This window comes from Trichoderma harzianum (assembly GCF_003025095.1).
Source record: "Trichoderma harzianum CBS 226.95 unplaced genomic scaffold M431scaffold_5, whole genome shotgun sequence".
NCBI lineage: Eukaryota > Fungi > Ascomycota > Sordariomycetes > Hypocreales > Hypocreaceae > Trichoderma > Trichoderma harzianum.
Genome location: NW_020209253.1, coordinates 876,031 through 902,595, shown reverse-complemented (window position 1 = coordinate 902,595; position 26,565 = coordinate 876,031). Strand labels below are relative to the sequence as shown.

The 26,565-nt window shown below is 51.6% G+C and overlaps 9 protein-coding genes and 1 non-coding gene across 10 annotated transcripts; 7 read left to right on the top strand and 3 right to left on the bottom strand.

Annotated features, from left to right (window-relative positions):
• Window positions 1-1,213: 1,213 nt before the first annotated feature.
• M431DRAFT_404517 (hypothetical protein) lies at window positions 1,214-1,905 on the top strand. Its single transcript, XM_024914890.1, has one exon. It carries the CDS (start codon window positions 1,350-1,352, stop codon window positions 1,620-1,622), a length of 273 nt encoding a protein of 90 aa, XP_024775267.1. The 5' UTR covers window positions 1,214-1,349; the 3' UTR covers window positions 1,623-1,905.
• Window positions 1,906-3,830: 1,925 nt separating this feature from the next.
• On the bottom strand, window positions 3,831-7,083 carry M431DRAFT_113665 (hypothetical protein; the record flags this gene model as incomplete). Its single annotated transcript, XM_024911881.1, has 3 exons — window positions 3,831-3,917; window positions 3,987-5,645; window positions 5,704-7,083. 3 exons carry the CDS (start codon window positions 7,081-7,083, stop codon window positions 3,831-3,833), a joined length of 3,126 nt encoding a protein of 1,041 aa, XP_024775266.1.
• Window positions 7,084-11,258: 4,175 nt separating this feature from the next.
• Window positions 11,259-11,423, top strand: M431DRAFT_40729 (hypothetical protein; the record flags this gene model as incomplete). Its single annotated transcript, XM_024914911.1, has 1 exon — window positions 11,259-11,423. A coding segment is annotated over one exon (165 nt), but the record flags the coding sequence as incomplete, so codon positions are not given.
• A 543-nt stretch (window positions 11,424-11,966) lies between these two features.
• M431DRAFT_404342 (hypothetical protein) lies at window positions 11,967-13,050 on the top strand. Its single transcript, XM_024914889.1, has one exon. It carries the CDS (start codon window positions 12,378-12,380, stop codon window positions 12,765-12,767), a length of 390 nt encoding a protein of 129 aa, XP_024775264.1. The 5' UTR covers window positions 11,967-12,377; the 3' UTR covers window positions 12,768-13,050.
• A 904-nt stretch (window positions 13,051-13,954) lies between these two features.
• M431DRAFT_43302 (hypothetical protein) lies at window positions 13,955-14,980 on the top strand (the record flags this gene model as incomplete). The annotated part of the gene is made up of 1 exon (XM_024915108.1): window positions 13,955-14,980. A coding segment is annotated over one exon (1,026 nt), but the record flags the coding sequence as incomplete, so codon positions are not given.
• Window positions 14,981-16,162: 1,182 nt separating this feature from the next.
• M431DRAFT_82396 (hypothetical protein) lies at window positions 16,163-16,894 on the bottom strand (the record flags this gene model as incomplete). The annotated part of the gene is made up of 2 exons (XM_024923165.1): window positions 16,163-16,532; window positions 16,644-16,894. 2 exons carry the CDS (start codon window positions 16,892-16,894, stop codon window positions 16,163-16,165), a joined length of 621 nt encoding a protein of 206 aa, XP_024775262.1.
• A 488-nt stretch (window positions 16,895-17,382) lies between these two features.
• Window positions 17,383-18,404, top strand: M431DRAFT_507255 (hypothetical protein). Its single transcript, XM_024918940.1, has one exon. It carries the CDS (start codon window positions 17,669-17,671, stop codon window positions 18,077-18,079), a length of 411 nt encoding a protein of 136 aa, XP_024775261.1. The 5' UTR covers window positions 17,383-17,668; the 3' UTR covers window positions 18,080-18,404.
• Window positions 18,405-18,532: 128 nt separating this feature from the next.
• On the bottom strand, window positions 18,533-18,633 carry M431DRAFT_t75. Its single transcript has one exon. It is a non-coding gene; the product is annotated as a tRNA-Ala (tRNA).
• A 1,486-nt stretch (window positions 18,634-20,119) lies between these two features.
• M431DRAFT_494019 (hypothetical protein) lies at window positions 20,120-20,734 on the top strand (the record flags this gene model as incomplete). The annotated part of the gene is made up of 1 exon (XM_024917190.1): window positions 20,120-20,734. The coding sequence occupies one exon, from the start codon at window positions 20,120-20,122 to the stop codon at window positions 20,732-20,734; it is 615 nt and encodes a 204-aa protein (XP_024775260.1).
• A 1,092-nt stretch (window positions 20,735-21,826) lies between these two features.
• M431DRAFT_83301 (hypothetical protein) lies at window positions 21,827-26,463 on the top strand (the record flags this gene model as incomplete). Its single annotated transcript, XM_024923295.1, has 15 exons — window positions 21,827-21,860; window positions 21,902-22,111; window positions 22,175-22,401; window positions 22,480-22,759; window positions 22,827-23,060; window positions 23,133-23,827; window positions 23,887-24,049; window positions 24,103-24,333; window positions 24,386-24,584; window positions 24,649-24,720; window positions 24,768-24,818; window positions 24,878-24,942; window positions 25,011-25,629; window positions 25,678-25,758; window positions 25,815-26,463. The coding sequence occupies 15 exons, from the start codon at window positions 21,827-21,829 to the stop codon at window positions 26,461-26,463; spliced, it is 3,810 nt and encodes a 1,269-aa protein (XP_024775259.1).
• Between the last annotated feature and the right edge of the window lie 102 nt (window positions 26,464-26,565).

Below are 26,565 nucleotides of genomic sequence, written 5' to 3'. Positions count from 1 at the left end.
TGCTGCATAGAGTCATCTCGCATGTACGATTGGTTGCTGCTAGTGCAGTTTAGTATTGGCGGGCTGTGTGAAAGCACCCTGGGAGGTTTTTTCTTTTTGTCTTTCCTTTTTTTTCCCAGCTGCTATTGAGGTGCGGTGTGAAACCAGGACAGGCGGCTCTCATATTCTGTTCCCCCCAAGAATCTAAGATGCAATTGGATTAAATCACTCACTAGGCATCGAAATTTGGTGACAGAAGACAGACAGCTGACATCAGACCCCCCTCGCTGGGAATGAGCTGGCTGAGACATGAAATGGCACTACGGCGAAAAGGGCGATTGAGGTGTCAACCAACTTTTGGGGGCCGGCGTCTACATTTGCTACCACACATAGATGACATGACTTTTTTCTTTCTTCCCCTTCTGCATGAGTTGCCTGCCTTCAATGACCGCCAGTAAGATCTCAGAATTCTGATATAAATACGAACTCAGAACCCCCGACGCAGCAGTTTACAAAAGTACATGTATGCGGGCATCATCCCCAGGCACGGGCTATTATTGAACTGCAAAGTCGAGTGAGACTGTCGCAATGGGCCAGAAAACAGTCGGGACATGTCCACTAAGCGTTCCGGAGACCCACGACAGGCTAACGGGTTTGCTCGAAATTCTTATTATTAGAGGCCACCCCTCACCCCGGGAGTTCCTTGCATGCGTCAGACGGCTGAGGAGTTGAAACCGGTGAAGCTGGATTGGTGAGGCGCTAAAATATGGTCTCTGTGATTCGCGGCTAACACGATCTACAGATAGTTCATTGCCGGAGACGCTATACCCAGGCGTTGATGACCGTTTGTTGACTCAGAATGCCGCTGGGTGCTGCAGGAGCATTGAGACACTAGGATCATTACCCTCTGTCAAAGGATAGCCTGATGAAAAGCTTCTGGGGGGGCGTGGAAGGGCGTGATTTGCTCAGCAGAGAATGTACAGTATGGGGTCGCCCAACCCTTCCCTTCCCCATACGGAGGAGCCACATGCTCATCGCCGACCTCGTTTCTCAATTCTCACCAATCTCACGAGTCGATTGGCCCTCTCAGAATCAATAGCCATGGGTCACTAGTCATGGGAAGCGGTCCCTCTTCCCCAAATTGCTGCCACTCAGCCGCAATTTTTTGCCACCTCCCCAAAAAAAGCAAATCAAGCAGCAGCATCTGAATCTCCCCTACCCCGCCAGGAGGCTCTTGGGAAGCTCTGCTTTTTGAAAACCATGTTGCCGGAGCAGGGATTGCGGAACTCGCCCCTTGCCGGATCTTTGGTGCCTGCTCTGTGGCATCCATGCCATGATGCTGGAAGTGTCAAAAGCTGCGGCCGTTGGACATGGGAAGCGGTGCTATACTCGGCCTGTACAATACAGGTAGCCTGATGAGTGCTCTTCTAGTCTCAACCCTGCGGCCGCATCAAAGCCTGTCCTATCATGTCTACATTGTTTGCGAAGGCGTACAGGTATCGTACCTGTACGAGAGATGCCTGCCTGGACAACGTGTGCCTGGTGCGGCTAAGTACGGAACTGGGCTCCGGATTTATCTCGAGATGCCAAGGGTTGGGCATCTTTCTTCCCTGGCCATTCATCTTGGCAACATCAGCAATTGAAATATTGCTCTGAGTATTCTGTAGACTGCTGGGAGCATTTACATTCGCATTCGCCGCTCTCTTTCCCCCCCGTCTCTCTGTTTCGTGCAAGAGGACAAAAAGACTTGGCAACGCAACCTGCAATCACATCACACGCTTGCGTGGCTTACAGATTAGCTTCGCAGACGTACCGATCTCGACACGCTTGAGCAAGACTCGTAACCAAACTTAGCCGGGAAGCTCAACGGCGGATTACACGTTAGTACACATGGCGCGCATGCATGTATGTACACATCGTCAAGGCCCATATATACACCCCCTTTTTTTCGGTACTTTCTTGGAAGTTACAGGCAAAAGGCAAGAAAAAGGAGGTATACCATGTACAAGCATGATTCTCGATCAAATGACAAAGCAAAGGTGACATGTCGCCTGGATCACACCCATCAGTAACACCCTCGATAGGCTCAATCCGTCGCCCGTTCCTGGGTCTTTGACAGGCGAGTTTGCCGGGGTCAGCGAGAAGGCATCTGGCATCACCGACACCATCAACTTTTTACTGCTACTTCATGCAGAAGTAATACTACTACATGCTACATGTACATGCTGGCCTGTCATCCGCTTCCTTGGAGATGCACGATCGCTTGCCATACGAGAAGTGGGAAAAGTGGGATGGGAAAAACAGGATTCTGATCATCGTTCTCCTTCGCTCCCACCCTCCCCAGAACGGGCTAGGTTACCCAAATCGGCACCCTAGGCACACGAGGCTGTGGGCAAAGGGGAATCTTTCTGCGATCGGTGCCCCATACGTGCTATGTACATACTCGGCGGGAGAGGGCGTCTTTTTGCCCTTCTACGAGTGCGAGATCTCTCTCCCTATCCGGCACTCTATATTGCAGAGTTGTGTGTGGAAGATATGGCATTCTCGGCGTTGTTTTAGGCGGCGGAGACGAGAAAATGATGGGGACCGGGGGGGAAGCCGATGCTGCACATACTAGGAGGATTTGGAAACTCGATGGAAACCGGGCTTCGGGCCATTAGCCTGTGGGCTTAGCCGTGCGTCTTGGGGATTTGTCCGTGTGGTGGTGGTTCGACGGATAGTTCGGTTTTGAGACAAGGCCAGGCCAACTAATCAGTCAATGTCTTTTAGCCTTTTTGCTCATCTCATCTCTCTCCAAGACAGGAGGATTTCAGTGTCTCAACCCGACTAACGGAAAAAAACCCCAGCCCGTCAACAGGAAAAAGCAAAGAAAGCAAAGAAAGACTGAAAAGAGAAAAAAGCACGAATTGTTTCGTCCCCTGCTTTGCTTTTTAGAGTTCAGCTTGCCATCTCACTGTTCATCAACCTGAAACAGACCCGGCGCTCAGGTCTGTGTGTCTGTCTGTCTGTTCCCCCTCACCACCATCATCACCAAACACACATACACACACACACATCAGAGAAAGAAGGGCTGAGAATTCCAAATTCAGCCCCGGCAATGGAAGTGTGTACGGCCTTTTTTTCTGTGGTGGATTTCAAGTTGATTAGATGTCACGATTGATGGAGGGGACCCTTGCCGATTTGCTAGTGCGAATGGGGATGCATTGCATGTAACGTTTTTGTTACCGTAGCATCGCCCATCCTTTTGGCATCTTTGATACGATACCGTTGGGGCGGGCGGTTGCAAAATGAGCAGGGTCTTGTTATTGCTATTTCTGTAAGTACGAGTACAATACAACATTGAGGAATCGGGCAAAGCTCCGAGACTTAACTTACACTGTAGCCTAGACCGGGTATTTTGCTCCTTTATTTTTCTTTGCATTCTCCCTCCGAGTGGTGCACGTAATTAAACATGCTTGCATTTGAATGAAATGAATCTAAGACACGCTATGCATGTTCATTTAAAAGGAAAAAAGAAAAGACAAACTATCTGCAAAAAAAAAAAAAAAAAAAAGTAATGACGTATTAATACATACACAACTGTGTTGCAATTCAAACATATGTTTTCTATTTCCATATCATTTTTTGTAATGCTCGATTCGGACATTAAGCAGTGACCCGTTTTGTGCCAGCACTTTTTTTTTGTCGTATCAATGTTACCCAAAAGCGTGCGCCTTACATATAGTGACGTCCCCCGTTCAAGCTACCAAACGACGTGCTCTCTCACTTGCGAGAGCGAGAAACAGAGTGCAAACACCATCGTCTGATATCACAGCTTGGTTAAAAACCCACAACCTCAATTTCTACCACTGTTACCAATAGGACGGCCTCAGTCCCGCAAAGTTGGCCATTACGGCCGTTGCCTCGCCCTCGCCTTCTTTCTTCCGTTGTCCGCTCAACTATAGGCAAGCAGGATTAGCATCTGATAGAAAACAAGCTGTAATAAAGAAAAAGATTAGTAGACATACCTCGAGCTGAACTCCCCGGTGAATGTGCACAAGCCAGTCGACGTAGCTCTTCGCCTCATTGTTTCGGTCCTCGACTAGCATCCGAGCAAACTCATATTCAGCGCCGTCAAGTCCCTGGCGCGCCAATTGTATAGTCATGCCCTTGGATCCCCTCATAGACTTGAGGAACTCAATAATGTTGCGAACTTGGGCACTGAGATGAGTTTCTAAAACCGGCAGTGAGGACGTATAGACATCCAAGCTCTTGAGTGTGTCGTGACCCTCGCCAAAGAGGTCGGTTATCAAGTTTGGCGATGTCTGGGAGTGGAACCAGAGCAAGCACTGCTGTCCGTTATCAACCAGATAGACACCACCAGGCTCGACACGCGAGAATGATGTTCTGACCGACGGAGGCATCTTGAGGTGGCCAGTTTCGGGGTCGGCAAAGCCTTCTTCGGGTTGGAGATTGTGAAGAGCAATCATTCTGGGGTAGAGGTACAGATTGAGTTCCAATGCGCCCATGCTTCGAACCATGCGCATGTCATGAACTCTCCGATCCGAATTCTCGATACCGCCCTTGAAAGCTCTGCACTTCAAGAGGCCCAGCATGTACATGCAGAATTCCTTGAGCCTTTCGGGCATAACAAGCTGGCTCGGCGGGAATTGGTTAGCCGAATGCTTCTTGTAATAAGCCATGATGTCAATTGTTCGCTCAGTCAGCCAGTTCCGGACATCGAGGAGGTTGGCCGATGTGGTTGCGAGCTTGGTGCCGGCCTCCTTTGCCAAGATACCAACAACGGCATCTTGGTCGACAAACTTCAAGCACTGCCGAATAGCCTGCTCCTTGGTGCTGGACTCTTTAGAGGTATCGCTGACGCTAGCAATAACGTTGGAGCATCGCACACGCCGTTGCCCGGAAGCGGCTGTGTAGAGGAGGGCGGTCTGGAAATGGGCGTCCAGCTTCGGATCCAGTTTGCCGTCGTAGCTAAATGATACACCGAGAGCCTTGTCCGCATCGATGACGCCGATTTCCAAGTCGGCGCCAAAGGTGTGCTGGATAAAGTTGCCGTGGTATGCGGATACTTGCAGTCCATTAGAGCAGCGCACCTTCATCAATCCCTGGTAGCCCGTTTCTCGGGTAATGGCATGTGTAATCTCCATCGACAACTTGGCACCATCCCGCGGAGCGATGAAGTTGGGGAAGTAAAAGGTCTCGCCACCGGTCGTGGCAGCGACATGTCCTACCGTGGCAATGTCAAGATAGCCGCCAGACGGCGCAGCAAGAAAGAAGTCGACACCAATTCCCGACGAAGCCATCTTTTCAGCCACCTTCTTCCACGCAGGATGCTCTGTCGTGTACATCTTCTTATCCATCTCGCCACCAGGATGGTTGCCGTCATCGCGCATGAACAATCTACCAGGACCCCAGGTTGATAAGCTCGAGCCAGAGCACACCACTTTACCTCCAGTGGCCTCTAGCGCAGCTACAGCGGCATTGAGAGTGGCAAGGAGGGCGGGCTCGGGGTTTTTGATGTCGGAAAACATCTCGGGAAGGCGGGTTAAGAGAGACGTGATGATGGCCTTTGACTCATACGGGTCGACGAAGAGTCCCTCGCCAAGGGGGAGGAAGGGGTCTTCCAAGTCTGGCATGATCATCATATGCGCTTGGTCGAGATTCGGCTGGTTTCACTATTAGCAAGCCAACTCAATTCACCAAATCATTCCATTCATCACTCACATTGATGTTGTAAAAGTGAATGTCCTTGTCGTATGTGATGAAGCCGACCTTAGCTCCTTCGGGTATCCTTCGCTTTGGCTCACTGTTTTCATCTTTTTCTTCATCATTGCCCCCATACAGGGCGGCAAGAATGCCTTCACAGAACGTCTCCATGAAGCCCTTGTTGTACGACTCCTGGGTGACGTCGATGACGAACAGCCACCGGAGGCCAACAGGCTCCCTGGTCCAGTACTCCTTGGGAACAACAAACTCGACTGTGCCACGGTGAAGCTCTGCACGCTGGTCTCTGTCTAGGCGCACCCCCTGGGGGCTGATGGCGCAAAAATACTCTGGTGGTGTATCGTTGGGGTATGAGCAAAGGTTGCACACAAACTTGTTGCCGCCAGATCGGAACATCATGAACGGGTTGATGTAAGCTCGGCATCTTCGACAACGTGGCGGGCCAGCTTCTCCAAAATCAAGAACAGGGATCTCTGCCTCTCCGGCCTGGAGGGGAGCCAAAGGCTGAATGAGCATGCCCAGGGGCAAGCCAGTTGAGTGTAGGCCCTCGGACGTAGTTGGGATGTTGTTCAGTGTGAGTCGGGTATATTTGGGGGAGGCATTGCCTTGGTCGAAAGCAACAAACGATGTAGTCGCAGGCGGAGGAACATGGCGCTCAAAGGTCGGGTATACGTTCTTGTTGAAGTGCTCCTGGATCGCGTCTCTGGCAGCCGGTATGCTTGGCATGTCCTCCGCCGAGACCTGACTGGCACCAGCTGCGCCTATAGGTGTAGCGGCATCGGTGGGGCCAGAGCCAAATCTCGATGCGAATTCGGCTTGCGATATGGGGTTCGCGGGGGTGAATGGAGAGGCGGGTGCTGGGAACTGGCCGGTATTAGCCATCTGAGGCGTGCCCATGGGACTGGCCAGAGGACTTCCAAACTGCCCCAGAGCCGGAATGCCCCGCGGGCTGTTGACATTGAGGAACTGCTCGGCAGGAGTCCCAGGCGGCATGCCATTGAAGGCCTGTGATGAGCCCGTCGGCTCCACGCTATGGTACGCGTGCCTGTCCTTCTTCTTCCTCCTCGCAGCAGCACCCCCCGCATCCGCGCCCAGGTTCATCCCGCCAAACTGCGCCGCCAGGGCACCATCTTGCGATGGCAATGGAGACCCGGGATAGCTTTGGCCCTGTGGCAGGCCGTAGCCGGGAGTGGACGGTGGTGGCATGCCCATGGGAGCTTGGTGGCCATATTGAGGAGCGCCATAAGGGCTCTGGGGGGCATACGGCGAAGGAGGCACGGGAGACTGGAACTGAGGAGCGGCCGGAGCGGATGTCTTGTTGGGGTCGTTGGGGTCGAGGGGCTCGCCGTGGCCCAGGGCGTGGTACTGGGTGTAATCCATTGTGTGATGGGTGGAAGGCTTCGAGGAGGATGAATCGACGATGGCAATATCAGACTACAAAGCTGACGGACGATTGAGGGGTCTTTTTGTGTGAGACAAGCGCAGCAAAGGCAAGGCCAACGAGGAGAAATGAAAAGGTCAACGACTGGTAAACATGCTCAGCACCGCTTCCATGATCCTCGCTCACAAGCCCGGCTCGCAAAGGTCGTGTACGTCGTCGCGGCGAAGCTGCAATTGCTAGAGGAGCTGCCGTGCCTCGGTGGCCTTTTCGCGGTGCTTCGACTTTCTACATTCGTGGCTTCAGAACCTCAATAGCCGCTTGCCTCTGATTGGCTTAGCCTGATTTCGAGCTCTCAAAGGCTTATCGAGCGGTTATCGTTATCGTGACAAAGGCAGCCCCGCTTGTACCTTTGTATCTGCGCGGCCTCCATCGGGTTATTGCACGTGCACGGTCACATGGAGGCCAGCATCCAGCCATTCCGTGTAAGTCGAAAGATGGAGACGTAGATATTATGGGAAAAGGCAAGCTGAAGAGCGGAAAGGTTTGCAGTCTCTAGCCGCAGGAGCATGCCGCAGAGAGCGATCAATTTTCATGGAGCTACTAGGCGGCTTTAGAGATGGATGGAGAGGACTCCAATGGCCGATATACAATACATGTGTGTGTACATACGTTGAGCACCACGCTGAGCCAATCCGCTGGAGGCAGGGTCATATTGCATGATAAGCACATTTTAGGTTCGGCGTTTGGTCCTATGGAACAAACTCGTTCGCAATTTGAAGTCTTCAGTGTTCTTCATCTTTTTCACTTTTTTTTGAATATTTAAATTTCATGTATGGAGAATAATTGAAACCTACCTGTACTTTCCCAGGCACTCTGGTGATTGGATTGGCGTGCCTTGCTTTGCTCGTGGAGAGTGCTGCAGTCATCAGGCATGACACGACTCGGGGATTTATGAGTTGTCATTCGATCATAGGCACAGCACCAGGTCATTCTCGATGGCTCGCATAAAACGGAAACGACAGGTGTCTCTATCGGATTGAATGCTGGCAATCAACTAATAATTACCTGCTTACTCCTGCAAGGTGAATTGTAAGGAGTTGCCAGTACGCAGTAGGGTATGTTATTGGTGAGCGCATCCGCGCATTGGAGCAAGCATCGTGTAAGACTGTAACAGATCTCATGCAGGAGTCTGCATCAATGCCTAGGATTCCGGTTGATGCAGAGGGAATTGTCCCAAATCGACGAGCTTCAAAAGAGAGCTGTCTGGGTTGGGCACAGCCGACAAGCTGGTTGGGCTGCGTGTCGTTGTTGTTGTGGGAGAGAGTCCAAGTGCGGGGAGAGGAGCGGTGATGACGGTGTTGCGCGGCCGTGGAGATTGTCGCAAAGTAAGGCAAAAAAACAGCTATTCGAGTGAGAAAAAAAGAGGAAAACTCAGAATATACGATGAAATCCCCAAAGCAGCAAAATTCAAGCTTGTTATTATCGCTATGCGCCGCTGTGATCTCATATGGACGGCTGGGTGGTCATTGGACCCTGGAACGGATGACATGACATGGTGCAACGGCGAGCCACAAAGAAGCGGCGTAAAACCGTCGCAAAAGGCAGCTTTGAAACCCGGCAGGACGAGAAAAATTCGATTTCGGATGAGAAATAGTCTATTGTAAATCGGCGAGAGCAAAATGACAAGAAACAGCGGGAGATTTGGCTCCGAAAGTGGCAAAGGTGAGACGATGACAGGACGGTCGGTCGCATGACCATCCGCCACTCCGGCAGCGGGCGGTCTTGGAATCGCGACAACTCGCCGTAAAGAAGAGATATAATTGCAAAAATAGATGAAATCAATTCGCAAATTGTCAAATATTATAATGAGCCCAGAAACTATGTGACTTCAAAAGTGGTTGCGAAGCAGTGCGGCGGGAAAGCGTTGCGAGGCTCATGTCTGGATAGCTTCACGGTTGGGTCGCGAGCGAAAGCGCGACACTGGGCCAAAAAAGTGACTTTGGCTGCGGACAGCAAAACAAACACCAAGACGCACCGGAGCCTAAATAAAAATAGGCTCAGCGAATAGCCCGAGAAACAGGCATTCAGATTCAACCATTCACAGGGTCACGAACGGGGGGTGCTGTCGCGCAATTCACAATGCGACAACGACCATAGGGGAGCGACGACGTCGACCATCTAAAGCGAACCACGTCTCCGGCGACGACCCGCCGACCAGATGGCCTCTTACAACAAACAACGCTACAACCGCATCGGGCGCCGGGGGATTTCTGACGTCAAAAAGCGCAGCAGACAGAAGGGAAATGGACAGCTCAAAAAATGACTCACTGACCAGGCAAAAGGAGGGCCAGCTCGAGAAGAACAAAGCGAGCCGGACAGGAATCTGGCATCCAAGGTCGGGGGGAGCGGTCGAGCCTCAGATCAGAGGTCGAGGTACACCGCAGACGAGGTGATGTTGGCGCTGGCCAATCAGAAAATTGGTCACGAGGCAAGGGATTATTTTCGCAGCCGAACTGGCGTCGATTTTTACTTTGGAAGCATAACAAGGGCTGTGGGGCCCGTGGCTCTGGCAGGAGGGCCGGAGAAGGCATGTACCGGTACCTGCAACCGCAAGGTACCGGACACGGCGGGTCGTCATTTGGTGTGATGCTGAGCTGTTGTCCGGGCTGATGTGTGTGGCTGGAGAGGGAATTGGAGGGATGAGGATCGGGGAATTGAGCGCCTCGGTCGAGGTGGTATTAGCTTTAGCGCAAGAGCTGTTGAGTTGAGGTGGAACAAGCCGCTCAGAAAGGTTACACGCACGCACGCACACAGGCATATGGATTGGATCACATCGGAGGACGGTGATGATGGCGTCGTCCTGATAGCGAATTAGGTAGTATATGGGATGCCGATGCCAAAAGAGTAAATGAAATTGAATACAAAATAGATAAAAGATAAATAAAAATAAAAATACGATGAAATAAAATGAACATAAAAGTGGATGAATACAGCAATTGATGAAAAGAAATCGATACAGAGCGACCGGTATAGGGTGGTGCCTTGAGACAGAAGAGAGAAATGGGAGACGAGGAGGAGGAGGAGAGGGAGAGAGAGAGAGAGGCAGACACCGACAGATAGAGCGAGAGAGGGAGCACAGACATGCAAGAGAGTGCCGACTGTTGAGCCCAGAAAAAAAAGTTGTGGCGTTCGCCCTCGGTGCAGGATCGCTTCCCGGCCGGGGAGAGAGGGGCTTGTACCGGTACAAGCGCTAGAAGTCGTTGATGGAAGCAAAAGGTGTGGTGGTCTGGCCACTGCAGCACTACCACTAGTGGGGGCGCCTAGCGGGTGCGGCACACATGGGAGAGCAAGATGTACATGATCCAGCGCCAACACAGCACTGACCACTCCAGTCCAGGGGACCTCTGCTGGAGCTCCCAGCACCTAGCTCCAGGACCTACTGATTGCGGCGCTGCCCCCGCCCCGTATATAAACAAGCCCCATCGCCCTCCCACGCGCCCGACGTCTCGCCTGTGCCCTCTCTCTCTCGATCTTCATCGCTCTACAATTACAATTCTCCAGTCGCGTCAGACGCCCGCTTATCCAGAACTCTCTCTCTCAAATCACAGTCGAACACGTTCTTCGCCCATCCACAGCCATGCCTCCCAAGAAGACCGAAGGTGCTGCCCCCAAGGCCAAGTCTGGCGCTGCCCACGCCAGCTACCAGGTTAGTTTCACCGTCCGTCGGCCGCATGCCGGCATCTGGCGACGATTTTTCACTTGTGCGGTGTCTTGATTGGAAGCTAATGCGAGGCCGAATGCAGGACATGATTACGGATGCCATTCTCAATGTATGTTGGCAGCCCTCTGTGGCACCAGCGCATCTGTTTGCGCTTTATTTCCCCGTCTTGCCCCCTCCCTTCACCTCCCCTTATCACTGCTGTCCTTCTCCCCCCTCCCTCTCGTAGTTGCTACTGCTGCTACCCTCTCTCACTCCATCACACCACTCACTCCACGTCGCGTAATGTCCCGCCCCGTCCATTTTTCTTGTGCGAACCAACACAGGATTGTAAACTGACTTGCTCTCTTTCGCATCCAACAGCTCAAGGATCGCAATGGCTCTAGGTAAGCGCTGGACCCATCAGTCGCCCAAACTCATTGGGCACCATCCGGTACAAGTAGCTAACAGGGTCCCAACAGCCGTCAGTCTCTGAAGAAGTACGTCAAGGCCAACAACACCTTGAACGTTTCGGACAACATGTTCGATTCTCTCTTCAACAAGGCCCTCAAGGCCGGTGTTGAGAAGGGCATCTTTGCCCAGCCCAAGGGCCCCTCTGGAGGCACCAAGCTGGCCAAGAAGAAGCCCGAGGCCAAGAAGGCTGCCGCTCCCAAGAAGGAGAAGGACGCCACTGCTAAGAAGGCCACTACCACCAAGAAGGCCGCCGCCCCCAAGAAGGCCAAGGAGGGCGCTGAGAAGAAGGAGAAGAAGGAGGGCGCTGCCACCAAGAAGGCTGCTGCTCCCAAGAAGGCCACCGCCACCGCTAAGAAGACCAAGGAGGCTCCCGCCAAGGTATGTCTTTGAATCTCATTCTCATTCTTACTCTCACCCTATTCTAACTCCTCCCCCTTTCAGCCCGAGAAGCCTGAGACCGTTCTGACCAAGACCAAGTCCGGCCGTGTTGCCAAGGCCCAGAAGCCCGCTGCCACCAAGAAGGCCGCACCAAAGAAGGCTGCTGCTCCCAAGAAGGAGAAGGCTGCTGCTGCCGCTCCCGCAGCCGCCGCTGCCACCAAGGCGTAATTGATCCCTTTGGCGTGAGCAAAAGCAGCTTTTCTTTTACTTTTTGTATCCTTGATGAATGTGGCACGGCGTTTTTGGGGTTGCAAATTATTACTACGGGTCGGGCAAGGGAGAGCCTGGGTAGGCTCGGGATTGATTGATTGCTGTTTTCGCGGTGCGCAGGAATGATGTTTGTTTTGATACGCGCACTCTCGGACGCGCTGGGCACGGCATTATCGCACTATATATGTGACTTTCCTGGAATGAGCTCCCCAGTGGGGGGGCGGATCACTATATTTTTTTTCTTACACGATTGATCTTGTCCGTCCGTGTGCCGTGTTGTAAGAAAAAAAAAGTTTGCGCGTTTTCAGTTTCTCTGGTGGGCGGATACTGTGGGCAAAACAAACCTACATAAGCGTCACGGTCTCTTGGGGTGTTGGTGCGTGCTTGATGTAATAGTATTATGGGAAACATATAGACTTGTACAATTCATATAATTAACCTGCAACGTCTTTGACCAAACATGCGAATTGCGATATGATTTCAATTCGCAACTCCCCAAACGGGAGTGATGAAATGAGGCCAACCTTCTTGATAGCGCTGTGTTTTTGCCTTGGTACGAAGCTTGGAACAGCTTGCGCCATTAGTACGCGTAGCGAGATACTACGGGGGAAGAGCTTGACAGACACGGAGGGGCGCATTGCAGTCGAGTGCTATTCCGGGCCATTGTTTTCTCCACGGGCCGCTGAACCAAATATAGATGCCGCGGTTGCAAGAATCGAAAGGATCGATGAAACGCTACGAAGCTGTCTTACCGTTTTAGAACTATCGTCAGCTTTACGCAGGATGGCATGTTCACTAATATGGAGGAGGCATGGGCCTCTCAAAGAACGCCCAAAGTTGCTCCAGGGCTGCTTGTGCTTGTGAAGAGGCGCTAAGCCAGTAATCTCGTAGTGGCAGCGCTCAGCCTCGTCTGGTTGGTCACCATGACGTTGACGCAGACCCTTCAAGGTTCCATGTTGGTTTGGCTCAAGGGTTCTGGGGCAGAGAAAGATGGGACAGCAAATACTTGTACTTGTCTCTGCTGCTCGAAGCACAGCATTGGCATTGTGTCTGTACAAGAGCCGTCACCGTCTGAATATAGGGACCTCCGCAGCTTCGGGCTCACTACCCGTCCACCGTATTTACAAAATGCCCTCTGTTACGAAGCGCCGGTCAGTACAGTAGGTACGTGTATTAATTATAGATTGGATGCCATGTGCTACCAGGCCAATGCGCAAGGCTCGTAGCACTGAGCATGCCGTGTGCCTGCGGCTCGCTGCCACGTAGACGCAGCACGGAGTGACCCGAGCCAAGCCCCGTGTGAAGCGGTTATGCTGCTGCCTCAGAGCATCACCGTCAACTCCCGTCCGTCGATAATTTGCCCCTTGCAGCCTTTGCCTTTCCCTAGGTACCTTATTCCCTTAGTAAGTGCCGTTTCTCGAAGTCTCCAATGCCCTTCAATACCGACTTGGGTATGACGCCTGTCCTCCGCAATCCCCGTAGTAGTACTTGGCTCGGGGGTCACCAGACGTTGCCTCAACCGTCAGCGAATCTCGTCAGCGCATCCCGCCATGGCCGGCCGTATCAGGAACACGCGGTACCTGCCGAGAACAGCTGGCTGGCCCGTGCGAGCACCATTAGCACCTGTGCCATGTGCAGGGCTGTGATGAAGCGATACCTGCGGCCGGGCTCCTGCGTGGCTGAGTTGCCAGGTATCTCCTTAACTCGGCATGGGGCACCCCTCATTGAGGCACATGTAGCTGTACCACCACTTGGACGTACCTTCCTGTAGCTCACCCCTTCGCAAGGGACAGCCTAACCGATTCTTCCGAAACGACTCACTTCCATATTTTGCTCCCTGGGCCACACACGATTGTTAAGCCGAACACGGTTTCATATTTTCTGTCAACATCGAAGATTGTTTCTTTGACGCTGGAAGATGGCGGACCGGCTGCCTCTCTTCCTGTCGTGACCGAAGGGAATAGAGGATACAAGAGAGCTCCCCCCAGCCATACAAAACCATATTATACGGAACCTACCCACTGCCTTAGTAGACCCGTTGCCTGTCAACGATGGCGTCGTCATCGAACCCCTTCCGCAAGAGTGCGACACAGCACACAGAGAACCGCTTCCCTCCAATCGACTCTATAGATGCCGCCCAGCTATTCCCGCCTCCGAAAACGAGCTTCCGCGACGAAAACGTGCCTCCGGCCGCACAATCTCCGGCTGTTGACGCAAACAAGGCCAAGGTCATCAAAAAGGTCCGCGTTCTGTCACCGCCTCCCCGGTCGCCCGACTCACCAGAGTGGACGACAAGCTACTTTGGCTCTGCCGCCCATACATATGCACAAGAACAAGATCCCTTCAACAATGTCGATAACGATTGGGACAATGCAACCGCTACCCCACCTCCTCAGCCGGCCCTTCCGCAGGGGCGGCAGCCGTTGACGGCGGCAGAGATGCAGAGACCGGTTTCGACGGTGGCCAATCCATTCAGCAAGAAGAAAACCCAGGACACTGGGAATCATCAGGAGCTAAAGGAGGCTGCAAGAGAGGAGGGCGAGGTGTTGAAGGCGGCACAGTCTGCGAGGCGGTCACTGAACGTGGATTCATTTAAACGGCTGCTGATGACGGGGGCAACGAGCCCGCCAAGCTCTCCGCTCCCAACGGACTCCTTCGATCATAGCCAGGCGGATCAACTCAAGCCTACACCAGAAATTTCAACTGTCACCTCTACAAACAAAGAGAAAAAGGCTCCTCCGCCTCCTCCCAGCTCACGCCACGGCAAGGTGATTAAACCCGGGCAGAGCGTCTCTGGCACTGAGAGTGCTGTTACCAGCCCTAAAGAAAAACCGGCCGAACCAGTCGTATCTAAAACCGAGTCACCACCCCGACCTGTGTTGTCTCAAGAGAGCTCGTCTAGCAGTTATTCCTCAGAAGAGACAGAAGAGGAGGTGCCTCTTGAGACTGATACCCATCCTCCCGCACTCACGGCCAGCCCAGATCAAATAGATACTTCGGTATCACCCCCCAACAATGCTAAGAAGCCTCTACCAACCCCGCCACCGAGAAGGCAGCCTCGGATTGAGGTAAAAACGGGTGCCCCGGATTTGAAAGAAAATGAACCACCTCCACGGACATCCATGGAATCGATGCCATCGAGAACGAGCAGCGTTCGCCACAGTGCTCATGCGCCGGCGCCTCCACCGCCTCGAAGGACTACATCGGGCTCGAGGCAACCGGGCACTCCGCAATCTTCCACCTTCATTCACCCTCCCGACCTGGACACCCCAAGGACTTCGATGGACTCGGCCAGACCCATGGCCCCTCCTCCGCCTCCCACGCGCAATCCTTCCACCCGCCGACCTCAGAGCTTATACGGCCTGGAATCCTCTCATCGACGAGGTTTGGCTGAGATCAAGCCGCGAGACGGGGTGGCGCCCCCTCCCCCGCCATCGAGGATACGGGGCAGCAGCCAGAGCAGTACGGACGGACCATCCGGACGTGCGAGCCTGGACTCGGCCAGAAAACCGAGGACGTCTGCAGACGAGTTTGGCAATCTCGATGCACAGTACCCTGGCCAAAGCGTGGACATTCTCGCCGACCTCGAATCGCTGCAGAGGGAAGTCGATGCCTTGCGAGGGAGAATGAGTTAACACTAAAAAAAAGGTAACTTTCTTCATGCCTCATTTGTGGAATACACAATGGGTTTCGGAGAAGAGAGGAGATGTAAATGTGATACCAGAGGGGAATAACATTAGAGGAGTGAGACGGAAAGGGAAATGACATTCTATGGAGTCCGCTGTATGGTATATATGGGAGGCGTTGACTATTCTTCTTTTGTTTGCGCAGCTTGGGAATGCCGATACGAAGTTTTTGTGGTTTTTAAAACTTCTCTTTTTTTCCTTTTTTGTTTATACAGAATAGCGTCTGGACTGTGGTGCGCCCAAGTTGTAGCATCGATGTAGCTTCATCTTTTTCTACTGTAGTTGAATAGGTACATTGTGAAATCTCTCCATTTGGATTGCGATTTGCCGTGAAGTGAACTGTTTTGTCTTCATCGATAAAAGATGCCGTGTACTATTAGTATTCCCTTTATCCTAAGAATGTCGGCTGTCTAGATGGCGCCCCTTTACATCCCAATTAACGCCGGATAATGCACGCTACCACTCCTTCAAACAAGCATTATACATCCTATCCCAAGTAATCTCCCGTCTTTGACTAAATTCCCTGTCTATATATCAAAATAAATATTCGTCTCGCTGTGGGGTTTTTTTGCTCTATGCTGAAGTCTTTATCTGGTTCATTTCGTACTCTCCGGCCGTACTTGATCCGCCCATCCCATCTTCAACGTCTGGGTGCAATGCGTCCTCTCTTGCGCCGGGGCCCCTGTTTGAAGGGGCGGACGTGCCAGACCCGAGGATCCTGCCGCCGAGGAAGAAGACGGGCTGGAGCTCGCGGTAGCGGCATCCCCACATGCCCAGGCCGACGGCGGTGGCGGAGGAGGCGAGCATGGTGAACCACCACATGGAGTTGCGGGGGAGGGAGCGCGTGTAGAGGCATGTGAAGAGGAGGTGGAGGAAGTGGATGGTGAGGGCGAAGTCGGGGACGAGTTTGCTGCGCGCGACGAGGATGACCATGGCGACGGACCTGATGAGGAAGAATTAGATGAGTATTTTGCTTGTCTGTAGATAAAACCGTAAAAAGAAGGGGAAAGGGGGTCGGGTGAAGCATATTTGGGGGGAGAAGGGGAGAGCGTACATGCAGAATCCTCCGTTGAGGAGCCAGACAAAGGCCATGAGCCATCCTTGTGTTGTGTCGCCACGCACGCGGTCCCAGCCGAGAATCAGGTCGAAGCTAAACGGCATGCCCGCGACGAGAGTGGTGAAGAGCATGAGGACGAGGGCGGCGAAGTAGTAGAGGGCCTGGAGGATGGCGATCTGGGAGGCGATTTTGAGGGGCGGGAGTTCCGTGAGGGCGCCGGCGCGAGGGGGTCTGCGGCGGCGAGCCATTGCGATTTATGGGAGGACGGAATAGAGCGACTCGCTTCGCTTGATTTGAGTGTTTTAATTGTTGAGTGAGGGTTTATTCTATGGGATGCGTAGAGATGCGAGTCGGATGGATGAGGCGACTTGGTGTTTCGTCGTGCATCGGTTCGGGATTCGCTGTCTTTTAGTCCATGGTGAGGCGAGATGGATAGCGAGTGGAGTTTCGGATGATAGTAAAGACGAGTGAAGGCGCCGCGAGCATTTGCTGCTCCTGGCGCGAAACAGATGCTGATGCAGACGCTGGTGATGGCACAAGGCAGATGAGAAGGGACGGGAGTTGCAGTAATGATGAATGCTTGTGCATGATACGCCGGACAGGTGACAGCTTGCCTGCAGGCCGGAATTGCGCTAGGCTGCATCAGAGCTGTTTGCGCCTGACCGCCCACGGGATTCTGCCGGTCTTTTGATCGTCATACTGGAATGGGTGTGCGAAATAGTGCATGTATTACCAACGAACTTCATAGCAGCTCGCACGTCGTTCACCCAGTCTACAACCAATTTGGGTTTGCTGAGGCTGAGGGCATTTCATCTCAATTAGACACGACTGGCAAATTATTGGTGCTTCCATTGCTGGATGAGTACATGAGATATCAAGCTCAGGAATAGCACAACACTGGTACCCCTCCCATCAGAGCAGCAACCTACAAAGCCTGGTCTCGACACAAGCACTTCGCCTGTTGGACTCTCTTCAGCAGATACACCTATCAATCTCATATATACACATCTTCCTGAGCAAAAATGGGTTGGTGGCCATTTTCCGCAGACACCCGGGCCGACGCCATCCGCAGCGGCACGGCCATTCCCAACCGCGAGGAGCGCACCGTCTGCTGGGCCTCACGAGACGCCTACTTTGCCTGTCTAGACGCCAACAACATCATTGACGCCAACAAGGACGCCTCCGCCGCTGCCAAGGCGTGTCCCAAGCAGTCTGCCGATTTCGAGCGCGACTGTGCGGCCGCCTGGGTCAAGTACTTTAAGCAGTGGCGCGTAGCGGATCTGCAGAAGAAGAAGAGGCTGGAGGAGCTGCGCAAGCAGGGCGCTGTCGAGATGGACGTTTCGACTAGCTTTGCGCCAGAGGGGGGTGCTGGGGAGAAGGGGAAGGGGAAGGGCGATATCCAGGAGATGTTGGATCGGAAGAGAGGGAGGTGAACTGATGAGGTATAGCACTTTGTCCAGTCTCACTTTTTTTTTAGTGATGGAGGAGGCTGGTGGCATACTTTGTGTTTGATATAGATGCCGACGTGTACAACAGTTGTATATTTATGATGGATATTGGAAACTAAGTAAGGCAGCATACAATTATGGACTCACTCTTCTCTTTTGGGGATTTATAGATGGTACAAATTCAGCTCAAAAAACGGTGGTTCTTTTGGAACTCGGTGCTCTCTTGTTTCTTTGCGGTATACATGAGACAGTGAATTAAGAGGTAGAAAAAAAAAAGATGGTATGCTGCCGCAGAAAATAGGGAAAGGGGAGATGAATGATTGAATCAATTGGATAATAAGTAAGTCAGGAGAAAGTGGCGGCTATAGAAGATGTGAATACAAAGAAAGCAAAAAGACAGGCAAAAAGAATTTGCGAGCCTATGGCCCGCATCACGTATGGACGAACAGGGAATCGAACCCTGGACCTTTCCCAGGCGGTGTTGCAACCCGGAGGTTGCACTATGCTAAGGGAAAATTATACCACTAAACCATTCGCCCATTTGACTCGTGATGCCAGAATCGAGGCCCTGAGATTACCTAAGACGGTAGCATGAGATTGAACGATCGAACTCGAGATGGTTTTGCAGAGGCCGCCCAGGTGATTCACGAGCGTGTAGCTGTATCGATATGACATCCATGGATCCGTATTGAATGCCGGTTACTATAGAATCTACGGCCCTTAGACCTGCCAGTTATGATGCGGGTAAGTAATTACAGCCCGATTTAGTTCAGCCGATTCCTTGGCCTCGGTAGCCTCTGCGGCCTGCTTGATGCTAATGGGGGCGTTTGGCCACCATCGCGGCCTCGCATGCTACCCTGGATCTATTTCACATTTTTCGCGGCTACGCGTTCCCGTGTGACATGGCGGGGTGTTGTGATTATTTTGATTATTTTCTGATGATACAGGCTTTCTATATGTATCCATGTCTGGGCCTCTGCGTCATTGAGGTTGTTTGCGAATGCGGGGGGCTGTTACATACCTCATACCAAGATGCACAGACAAAAGGGCCATGGTGTTTTCAGCAGCATCATGTGGCAAAAGTCAAGACAACATGCTTATTCCTGGACGGATCTGACACCTGCTGTAGCATCGCTTCAGAACCTCGGATGTGAATTCACCCAAGGCGAACTGTATACTAGGTATGCCTAGTAATACACCAAATATACGAAGTAAATGCCGTCCATGAAGCTAAATTAACACGCATGATGCCCTCACCACGGCCAAGAAACATTATATTGAACAAGCCCATCACAATCTCAGCCCCCCTGCTTCCCCAAGTCGTATTCTCTGCATATTCTCGTACCTCTTTCGCCTTTAGCGCCCTCCTGGCGTTTCACGGCTCAGCTCTGCCTGTTTCATGAAACGTCCCCCCTCTAGTGCTTTGGCCTCCTGGCGCTGCGATTGGATCGTCGCCGGCGCATCCCTGCGTCCCTTTTATCCATCGAAAAGGGAGCCAATCTCGAGCCACGCCTGAAGTGGGAGTGACGCCTGTTTGGCGGCCGATCGTGAGTGGTGCCTTTTGGTTGGCCAGGGGGGTCACAAGCAATGGTCGCTTTTGAGCCTCGCCCAATCAAGCCCGACGTCCTTGGAGGCGATTGCTAGCCCGTGCGCAACCCCTGGAGAGCATGATTCACGATCCCTCGTTGAGGGAGCCGTACAAAGGGTCTTGCTTTGGCCCTCGGGCATCGTGGATTCTCGTTTTTACGACCACGGGTTCTGTCCACCTATTCATTCCTTTCTCACGTCGCTGGCTGGCACTGCATCACTCCTTTTTATAGCGTTCAGCTCTCTGTTACGCATTGCGTTCACTTTTTTCTCAACTTTTGAACAGTCCTTGCTTGCCACAATACAAAGACCTGGTGTCCCTTGTTGGCTACATAAACGCATCTACGCACACATCAACGCTCACGGCGCCCTCGATACCATACTCTACTCCTACTCTCGCATCTCGAAGTTGTGATACCAATAAAATTCATCATCACCATGCACTTCTCCGCCGTCTCCTCGCTCGTCTTGGGCCTCGCCACTCTCGCCGCGGCCCAGCTGCCCGCTGCTGCCATCGTCAAGCAGATTGCTCCCAACGCCGAGAACTGCGCTGATACCACCGAATGCCGCACTGCTGAGCAGGCTGCTCCCTTCATTGCCCAGGCCATGTACGACTACAAGGTCTATACCACACCCGAGATGGCTGCCATTATCGCCCTGATGGCCTTTGAGTCCGTCGACTTCAAGTTCAAGCACAACGTCTCTCCTGGCCGCCCTGGCCAGGGCACCGCCAACATGCAGATGGCCAACTTCAACTTGAAGTATGCCCAGAGCATCGACAGCCTCAAGAGCCAGGTCTCGCAGTTTACCACCACCGATGGCTTGAGTGACGATGATCTGAACCACATCCTGTCTCTCGTTCAGCCCGACGAGTTCAACTTTGGCAGCGGCCCTTGGTTCTACTCTACCCAGTGCGACCCATCCGTCAAGCAGGCCTTGTGGCAGAATGTCGATACTGGATTCCAACAGTACATGGCGTGTGTTGGTGTGACTGTCACGGATGATCGCCTGGCATACTTTACCAGAGCAAAGGCGGCATTTGGCCTGAACTGAGCTGCAAAGGCCCTGAGTTTGCCTTCGATACCATGAGTGTAGCAGTTTACTGCCGTTGTTGTGATTAGTGTGTTTGTTCGAAAAATATATTTAGCGATACCCTCGTCAATAGGAAAAAAATAGGAAAAGAGCGTTATACCCATGTTGATGGTAGTTATTTTTGTGTCTATGTGAATTGCTAGATTGGGGAGGCTGGCACGGAGCAGATTTCCGAAAGCTGTTGACGGTAGATGAATCTGGCCTGCTGTTCGGCCCAACAGTAAAGTGACTGCGCCGATAGGGCCTAGGTTGTGCATAAACGAGCATTCGGTAGACCTGAATGCTGCCTCGTATTTGACGTGGAGTTAAATCCTTTGATTCTGGCCGTATCGGTAAGCGGATCTGATCCTTTTGCTCGGTCGGCCAACAGCATCAAGAGCACGCAATACTGATACCGGATAAGAGTCGCGCTGCCGGTCCTGGTTAAAAAGTCAACAGGCGCGCCGACACCTTTGAGACATCCATCAATGCTATTTCCTTGATTTTAATAGTTCAACTCACCGACCTTTTACAATTCTCGCGTGCATTTTAGTGAGATGCCCAAGGATAGTGGGTGCTGAGGGGTGACCTGAATTGTTGACGCACAATGGCATCTCATGTTGACATCGCCTTCTTCCTCTCACTTACCTTGGCAACCTCGCTTGCATTCATTGTTCTTGGCTCATATCGGCTGTGGACTTTGCGTCATGAGTCGGTCAAAGTAAAGCCGAATTGGCTCGCTGTCATTAAACCCGTAGGCATCACCCCTTGCTGCGTATTTCTTGTTGACACGCCACCGCTGACTGAATGTTGCGAAACAACAGCTCGTAGCTTTGACTCTACCAGCGATATTGCTTGTTGATTTGGCACTGAACCTGTCAGAGGGACATAAAGAGTGGTTGGAAACTGTATCGCGCAGTGCATCTTTGATTGCGTCGGCCGGTTTGGTTTGGCTGTCGGTTGCAGAGCACAAGCGTTCCATTCGCCCTTCTACTCTCGCGGTGCTATATCTACTGCTCACCTGTGCTTGGGATGCCTTTGCGTTGACGTACCCCGGCTTCTCTGAGGTTCGAGATGGCGGCAGAACCAATGCGGCCTTGGTGGCTGGGTTTGCGTCCCGGCTCGCGATACTGACTCTCGAAAGCCAAGAAAAAACATACATATTGAACCCAAAGTATAGCAATAATTCCCCAGAAGAAACCGCTGGATTGATTAGCTCCCTGCTTTTCTGGTGGATGAATGGACTGTTGAGTCGGGGCAACAGGAGCATCTTGCGCGGTAGTCAGCTGCCGCCTCTGGGCAGTAGACTGGAAGCTGAGCGCCTGCGCCGGGATATCTTGCCGTCATGGGACAGCAGATGTAAGTTTTGGCTTTGATGGCATCCTACATAGGTTGTTCCTTGTGTTTAACCCGCTGCAACAGCAAAACCTGAAACGATCTTGACGTTACTGAAAGTCTTGTTGCGGTGTCTTTCAAGACCCTTTCTTGCCGCCACTTTCCCGCGCTTAGGCCTTGTCGCTTTTAGATGCTGCCAGCCTATACTCATTGAAAAGGCCGTTCGGTTTGTCCAGGGATATACAAAAGAAGATGATATTAATGAGGGATATTGGTTAATAGTGGTGGCTGTAGTCGTCTACTTGGGCCAGACAGTAAGCATCAACCCGTCCAACCATGAGTGGAGAGTCTCATTGCCGTTGTATAAAGCAATGTTAACCAATTCACCTCAGTTTTCATCATCGATATACTTCCATCGTCTCAACAAGCTCGAACTCATGATTCGCGGGTGTCTCACGACGCTAATCTACAACAAAACATTGGCCATCGGCTCTCACGTTTCCGATACGGGGAAAGTGTTGACCATCATGAGCACAGACGTCAATGGCGCAGCTGAAGCAGGAAAGATGTTTCATGAAGCCTGGGCTAAGCTCTTTGAGCTTGTTCTTGGCATAATCCTTCTGGTCCGAGAAGTCAAATGGCTTGCTCCACTCCCTTTTATCATCATCATTTGTAAGTTGACTTCCATGAAGCCAGGCTCTTGGTATAGTGGTTATTAACAATAGTATTTGGCGTGTAGTTTGCTCTCAGATCAGCCGTTATGTGGCAAAAAACATTCGTTCCAGGCAAAAAGGCTGGAATATGGCCACTCAACGGCGGATATCGGCCCTGAGCTCGATCCTTGGGTCGATGAAAAGTGTCAAGGCTCTGGGAGTATCGGGAGCGATGATGGACTATGTTGAAAAGCTGCGACAAGATGAGATCGACAGCTCAAAGAGAGTTCGCTGGATGAATGCCATTTATAACGCGAGTGGTAGGCTTCTGTCCCGTTCCTATCTATTTCACTTATTTGTGTGTTTTTGCGAATGCTAAGATGCTGTAATAGCAAATGCTCTTGGAATTTTTGCGCCGGCAGCCACCGTCGTGGTATATGCCATCGTGGCTCGCCTTCAGGGCTCACAACTGAGTGTCAGCACTGCGTTCACGACTGTTGCCATCTTGGCCCTCGTGACTGAACCTGCAAACATGATCATGACGATCGTGCCCAACGCTGTCGCAACCTCGGCCAACTTTGAGAGGATCCAAGCGTACCTACTTGAATCACCTCGTACAGATAAGCGCCGTGTTATGCCTCAAGCTGCGGACGCATTGAGAGCAGATACCGCAGAAGCTGCTGTAGCTCTTAATGGAGTAACGGTGGAATCCGCATCGACAAAAGAGACCCTCTTGGACGATATCAATTTGGTACTTCGCCGAGGATCTATAACCACCTGCTCTGGACCTGTTGGAAGTGGTAAATCAATACTTGCTAGAGTGATCTTAGGTGAACTTGCACCGTCTGAAGGCTCCATTACAGTTTCCTCAGCATCGATAGGATTCTGTGATCAACAGGCTTGGCTGCCAACTGGCAGAGTCAAGCAGATTGTATGCGGATTTTCTACAACCATTGATACAGAGAGATATAATGCTGCTATTCGTGCTTGTTGCCTCGATCATGATTTAGGCAGTTTTCCTGAGGGCGATGAGACCATTGTTGGCAGCCGGGGGATCAATCTTTCAGGCGGACAAAGACAGAGACTGGTAAGATGAGAGTCCCGTGTCTTCTGCTAGATGGAGCTAATATATCATAACGTGTACAGGCCCTTGCGCGTTTAGTATACTCTCTTCACGACATTGTGGTATTAGACGATCCGTTTAGCGCCTTAGATGGCAACACAGAGAATATGGTTGTGGATAATTTGCTTGGACCGAATGGATGGTTCAAGAAGAATAACACGGCGGTGTTTTTGGTCACAAACTCCGGTTAGCCCCTAGGATATCTCTTCTGGTGTTTATATGAGGCTAACCGTTGGCAGCCCAGCATTTCCACGTCGCAGACGAGATATTGGTTCTCGAAAAAGGTCGTATAGCATCGCGAGGATCATGGGATGCGTTAAAGTCGTCTTTGTCCGAATTATCCAAGTTTACATTTACAGAAACAGCGAAGAAACCCGAGGCTGTTCTCAAGTCCACTAGAAGGACGTCGCAGTCTAACGCGGACGCCGAAGAAGATCTGTATCGGAAAACGGGTGATTTCTCGCTTTATTGTAAGTATGACCACATAAAGTGCTTGAGAATCTAAGCTGATGGATTGGCTAGCATACTATTTCAAAGCTGCTGGCGTAATGAATGTGGTTATGCTGCTTGGATGTTCGGCAGGGTATTCCTTTGGAATGTTCTTTCCGCAGTATCTGCTGAAGTGGTGGACAGAAGGTTCCCCAGACAAGTCGACTTATTACATGATTGGCTATCTCTCGCTAGCCCTTCTTGCTTGGCTCGCAACAAATGGCAGCACATGGTAAGTCGCGAGGAATATTTCAACGTTAGATTTGCCTTTACCACCGGTCTGACAATCATCGTAGGAGTACAAATATCATGTTAGCCCCGAGGTCTGGTGCGGTGCTGCACCAATCACTCCTTCGGACGATATTTGGGTAAGTTGAATGAGGAGAGTTGTAGTAAAAGATGCTAATTCTCCTAGTGCACCACTTTTGTTCTTTTCTACTACAGACATTGGTGTTATTCTTAACAGGTATGAAGAGCGAATTAGTGTTTGGCTGTGGACTGAACGAGGCTGACCACCGACTACAGGTTCAGTCAAGACATATCATATGTGGATAGACAACTGCCATTTGCGTTGATAACTATTTGTGCTCGTAAGAGAGCCAATACTCCTTTTTGAGAATCACCACATCACTGCTAATACTCATTATTCTTGCTATAGAAATCTTCAAGATACTAAGCCAGCTTGTGCTAATCATCAACATTCAGAGATGGCTCGCTCTCAGCCTTCCTATTTGCGTCGTTGCCATCTACCTCATACAGAGACTCTATCTCAGGACCTCTCGCCAACTGCGAGTCCTCGAGCTTGAGTATCAGTCATCCCTCTATCAGTGGTTCTTAGAAACAGCGGAGGGTGTCGTCACGATACGGTCTTTTGGCTGGTCTTTTGCAGCTGAACAGAAGAGTCTTGATGCGCTAAATCGGTCCCTTCGACCGCGTTATGCTCTCATGTGCGTTCAGCGATGGCTGAGTCTCGTTCTTAACTTGATGGTGAACGGGATTGCGATTGCGTTGATTGCTCTTGCTGTGAAATGGAGGGGGACTACGACTGGGGGAGATATCGGCGCAGCGCTCAACCTAATACTGGTTGCTAGCACAACCTTGGTGCGACTGGTAGAGTCTTGGACATCTCTTGAGGTGGCCCTTGGTGCAATTGCACGACTTAGAAACGTGGAGTTATTTACTCCTCGGGAGGATCTACCTGGAGAAGATCTCGTGACATATGCTGGGTGGCCAACTAAGGGAGAAGCCCACATTGCAGATCTTGATGCAGCATATAGGTGAGTTTGTCCAAGTGTCAATGCATATACAACCACTAACAAGGGCAGCTCTGATCATCAAATCTTGCACAACGTCAATATTGATATTCAGGCTGGTCAAAAGCTCGTCATTTGCGGCCGAACTGGCAGGTATGAACCTCACAATACCCATTTCTCGTTCCATGATGACTGATAGGAAACATTAGTGGAAAGAGTACCATCCTCGCTGTTCTGCTGCGCTTGATCGATGGTACCGGAGTGGTCAATGTGGATGGACAAGATCTGCTTCGCACCCCTAGGTCAATTGTGCGACAGAAATGCTTCATAACCATCACTCAAGAGCCATTCTTGATACCCCAAGCCACCTTGCGATTCAATTTGGACCCCCATTCCATCGTTTCCGATGAAATACTTCAGATGGCCCTGCAAAAGGTCGGCATCTGGTCGGCGCTGTCGAGCAGGAGTGACACATCGGCAGAAGTACTGAACAGCGAATTCTCCACACTGCCCGTGCTATCCGTGGGACAGCAACAGCTGCTTGCTATGGCTCGTGCCATAGTCCGTAAGCATGCTTTAGCTAAGTCGGATTATCCTGGTGCTGATACGCCCAAGCCGATTCTCCTCTTGGACGAGGCCACTTCGTCGCTCGACTCGGCTACAGAGGCAGCTATTTACGATGTTTTGGAAAGCGAATTCATCCAGGCAGGGTATACGGCAGTCATTGTAGCTCATCGGCTCAGCGGGCTCGTAGGAAGAATGAGGCCAGAGAAGGATATGGTTGCTTGGGTCGCGAATGGGAGAGTCGTAAAGGTTGGTCGGTATGAGGACGCCATCACATTTGCGGACTCAGAGTAGGGCGCATTTCTGACTCTTTTGGTGGTGTATTTACAACTAAATAATAAGATGTGAGGTCTCATAGTAATGTTAATGGAGCTTCGAGTGAACTAGATATTACAT

Bases quoted from the DNA above. Each gene is read 5' to 3' on its own strand.
- M431DRAFT_404517 (XM_024914890.1), top strand. From the start codon at position 1,350: ATGGGAAGCGGTGCTATACTCGGCCTGTACAATACAGGTAGCCTGATG.
- M431DRAFT_404342 (XM_024914889.1), top strand. From the start codon at position 12,378: ATGATTTCAATTCGCAACTCCCCAAACGGGAGTGATGAAATGAGGCCA.
- M431DRAFT_507255 (XM_024918940.1), top strand. From the start codon at position 17,669: ATGGGTTGGTGGCCATTTTCCGCAGACACCCGGGCCGACGCCATCCGC.